The 2,741-nt window shown below is 53.1% G+C and overlaps 1 protein-coding gene across 1 annotated transcript; it reads left to right on the top strand.

Annotated features, from left to right (window-relative positions):
* Window positions 1–54: 54 nt before the first annotated feature.
* Window positions 55–1,060, top strand: GGTG_14317 (hypothetical protein; the record flags this gene model as incomplete). The annotated part of the gene is made up of 2 exons (XM_009232244.1): window positions 55–301; window positions 396–1,060. The coding sequence occupies 2 exons, from the start codon at window positions 55–57 to the stop codon at window positions 1,058–1,060; spliced, it is 912 nt and encodes a 303-aa protein (XP_009230508.1).
* Between the last annotated feature and the right edge of the window lie 1,681 nt (window positions 1,061–2,741).

Here is a 2,741-nt window from a genome sequence, read left to right as displayed (position 1 = left end):
ACCTGCCAGAGGGCCTGGAAAACTCCCACCAAAAGCCGGGAGTTGGCCTCCCAAATGGAGGATTTCACCTCTACAATCCAGGCCACCCCCACAAAGAGGCTTTTCCTCCGGAAGATCCGTAAGGGGTTTGCCCTGAAAGACCTCGAGATAGCTGATTATCAGCGAAAAATCAGCTCTTTAGAGGCCCAGTTGGAGGCTGCCCGCCCCCGGAAGCGCAAGTCGTTACATCCGGACCCTAATGAGACCTTTCTTTCCGGGCGCCAGATTTATAGACAAAGGGAGGGGCTTGAGGAGGTTGAAAGTATATCATCAGAATCAGCAGAAGAATCTGATGAGGGGGAGGTACAGGACTGCATCGTTGTGGGCTGAAAATGCTGTAATTTTGGCGTCGAAAGGTGGTGTTATCATGTGCGTGCGCCTAAAATTGAGTGGTGCAGAACAGGGGTGGTGCGGAACAGGGGTCTCTGACTTACCCCGGGCGAGGCCCCACGAGCTTATTCTATATCCACAAACCGGTAGGGGTGCCAAAAAACTTGAAAACCGCTACCACCGAACAGGGCCTAAGGAATGGTCACTCCAAGATGCGGTCCTTAAATTTGCGACGGTTAACGGCGAAACGAAGTATCAGCTCGAGTTTAGCCAAGGCCGTTGCCCGGATCACGAATGCAAAAACGCTTCACCTCGCCACCAACAACGAAGGCCGCCGGCTAAAAGATACCACCTGGCAGGTCAAAGCCCCGCATCAAAAGCGAGTGTTCCCACGCCCGCAAATGAGAAGGAATGGGAGGTTGAGGAGATACTGGCTTCACGCACCAACTATAAGAAGCTTCAATATCGGGCCAAATGGGTCGGCTGGGAAACCGACGAAACGTGGTACCACGCCGAGGGATTTAAGGGAAGCCCTCACCTTAAACAGTACCACCAGAATTACCCGGAGATGCCAGGACCCCCTGTCCGGCTTGAGCAGTGGCTTAGGGCCCACGAAGACGGTGTAGACGTTGAGCATCATCCCGAAGACAACAAGCCGGTAGCCGGCGCCACCAGGGCAAAGGAGCCCTGAAAGCGAGGTTTGTTTTTCTTTTTTTTTGGAGAGGGAGGGGGAGTGATCTCGTTCGGTCCCCTCCAAGACCCGTCGGCGAAAGCTAGGAGACAAACCGAGCGGAGAGCGCGGGACGGAGACGGGAAGCCTGGGCTGTATTTTTTTAAAAAAAATTGTATGCAGTTATGCATGGGATCTTGGCCGTACGGAAGCGGTTTGTTAGAATGTGTAAGCAAGCCTTTCATAAAGGACTAGCGCTTTCAGCCGACGTCTCCGCTAAAGTGTCGAACGCAGGAACGACCTGCACATCCCCATAAAAACACCGAGGCCGATGCGCATTTTGCAGTTTAACTATGTCCGCAAAGAAGGAACCGTGGAGGTCCACGTTACAACGTTCAAAAAATGGCTACTTGAAAACGCGGTCCTCAAGTCCGTGACAGTCGAAGGCGTAGTAAAGTTCCAGCTAAAGTTTAGGGGCTGTTTGATACTAAAGGTTTTTGGTTTTTTTGACCCCCTAGTTGGTTTTTTAACCTTATTTAAGCTTAATTCTCGAGGTGGATACAACGCCGGGAGAGCCCTGTGGCCGTTTATGTATATTTTGGCCTGATTTTTGGTGGGTCCCCATATAGGGCAGATAGGAAAGGCCTATTTATAAAAAGCAATAGGCACAGGCCCTTAAAATAGAAGCTATTCCCAAAAATATAAACGACCCGTGCAACGGCGTGGTCCAGGGTTAAAGCAGGCCTGAATAGCCTTACTTTCCGGCGTATCCAGAGGGTCCTTAGGGCCGGCGGTAGGCTTGTTCGAAAACCCCGAAGCCAGAGATTCTCGTAGTATATAGGGAAGCCTTTGGCAGTTCGGATTCAAGTACAAAAACAGTATTACAGAAATTAACGCACCCTCTTTTTGACCTACCAACCCTACATTCGTTGCCATGTATTATCGTTAACCGCCCTCCGTATCAGGCGCTGGCGTTAGGAACGCGAGAATCGCGCCCTATTTTTGCCCCCTCGTTTCCCGTAGCCTTTGCCGGGGAAGAGGAGGATCCTCCAGCCACTCAGATCACCTTGGGAACCCAGGTAGCCGCGTTGGGGGGCCCGGAGGCCGACGATACCCCCGACTTTTACGATTCTTTTAACGCACCGCAGTCGCTCCCTCCGCCCTCCCTTGCACCTTCCGCGGCCCCTTCTTTATTGCAGCCTCGCAAACGACCTAGGACACCTCCGTAAGAGACTCCCAGGCCTTTCAAGAGGGCCTCAAACGATCCGATTGGACCGCCAACCAGTCTTGGCCTTCCTTGAAACCCTCGCGGAGGCTGGCCGGCAGGGGGAAATAAAACTGGCGATCTGTGGCTGGCTCAACAAATGCCTCAAAAATGCTGCAAAGGCTTTGGCGGATCAATGGCCCTATATCCGGTGGTCAAAAAAGGGCCAAATATAAGTACAACAGCCTCATAGCGTAGTATAAGGACCGGCTGGACTTTGGGAAACGGTCAGGGGTTCCCGTTAACCCGTTACGGGGCTATATCTCGCCAGCGATCAAGCCTGGAAGGCGTTCCTCTCGATCCGGCCTGCCGCCCGTTGGATGCGCAAAAGGCCTCTTTTCCGCCCGGATCTCCACGAGGCCGCCTTTGCCAGCAATTGGGCGATAGGGGAATAAAGTTCGCGGGCTGGCGCGACTGGCCGCACGCCTACGTCAGCCA

The sequence above is a fragment of the Gaeumannomyces tritici genome, assembly GCF_000145635.1.
Source record: "Gaeumannomyces tritici R3-111a-1 unplaced genomic scaffold supercont2.245, whole genome shotgun sequence".
NCBI lineage: Eukaryota > Fungi > Ascomycota > Sordariomycetes > Magnaporthales > Magnaporthaceae > Gaeumannomyces > Gaeumannomyces tritici.
This window is presented reverse-complemented; position numbering and strand designations above follow the sequence as displayed.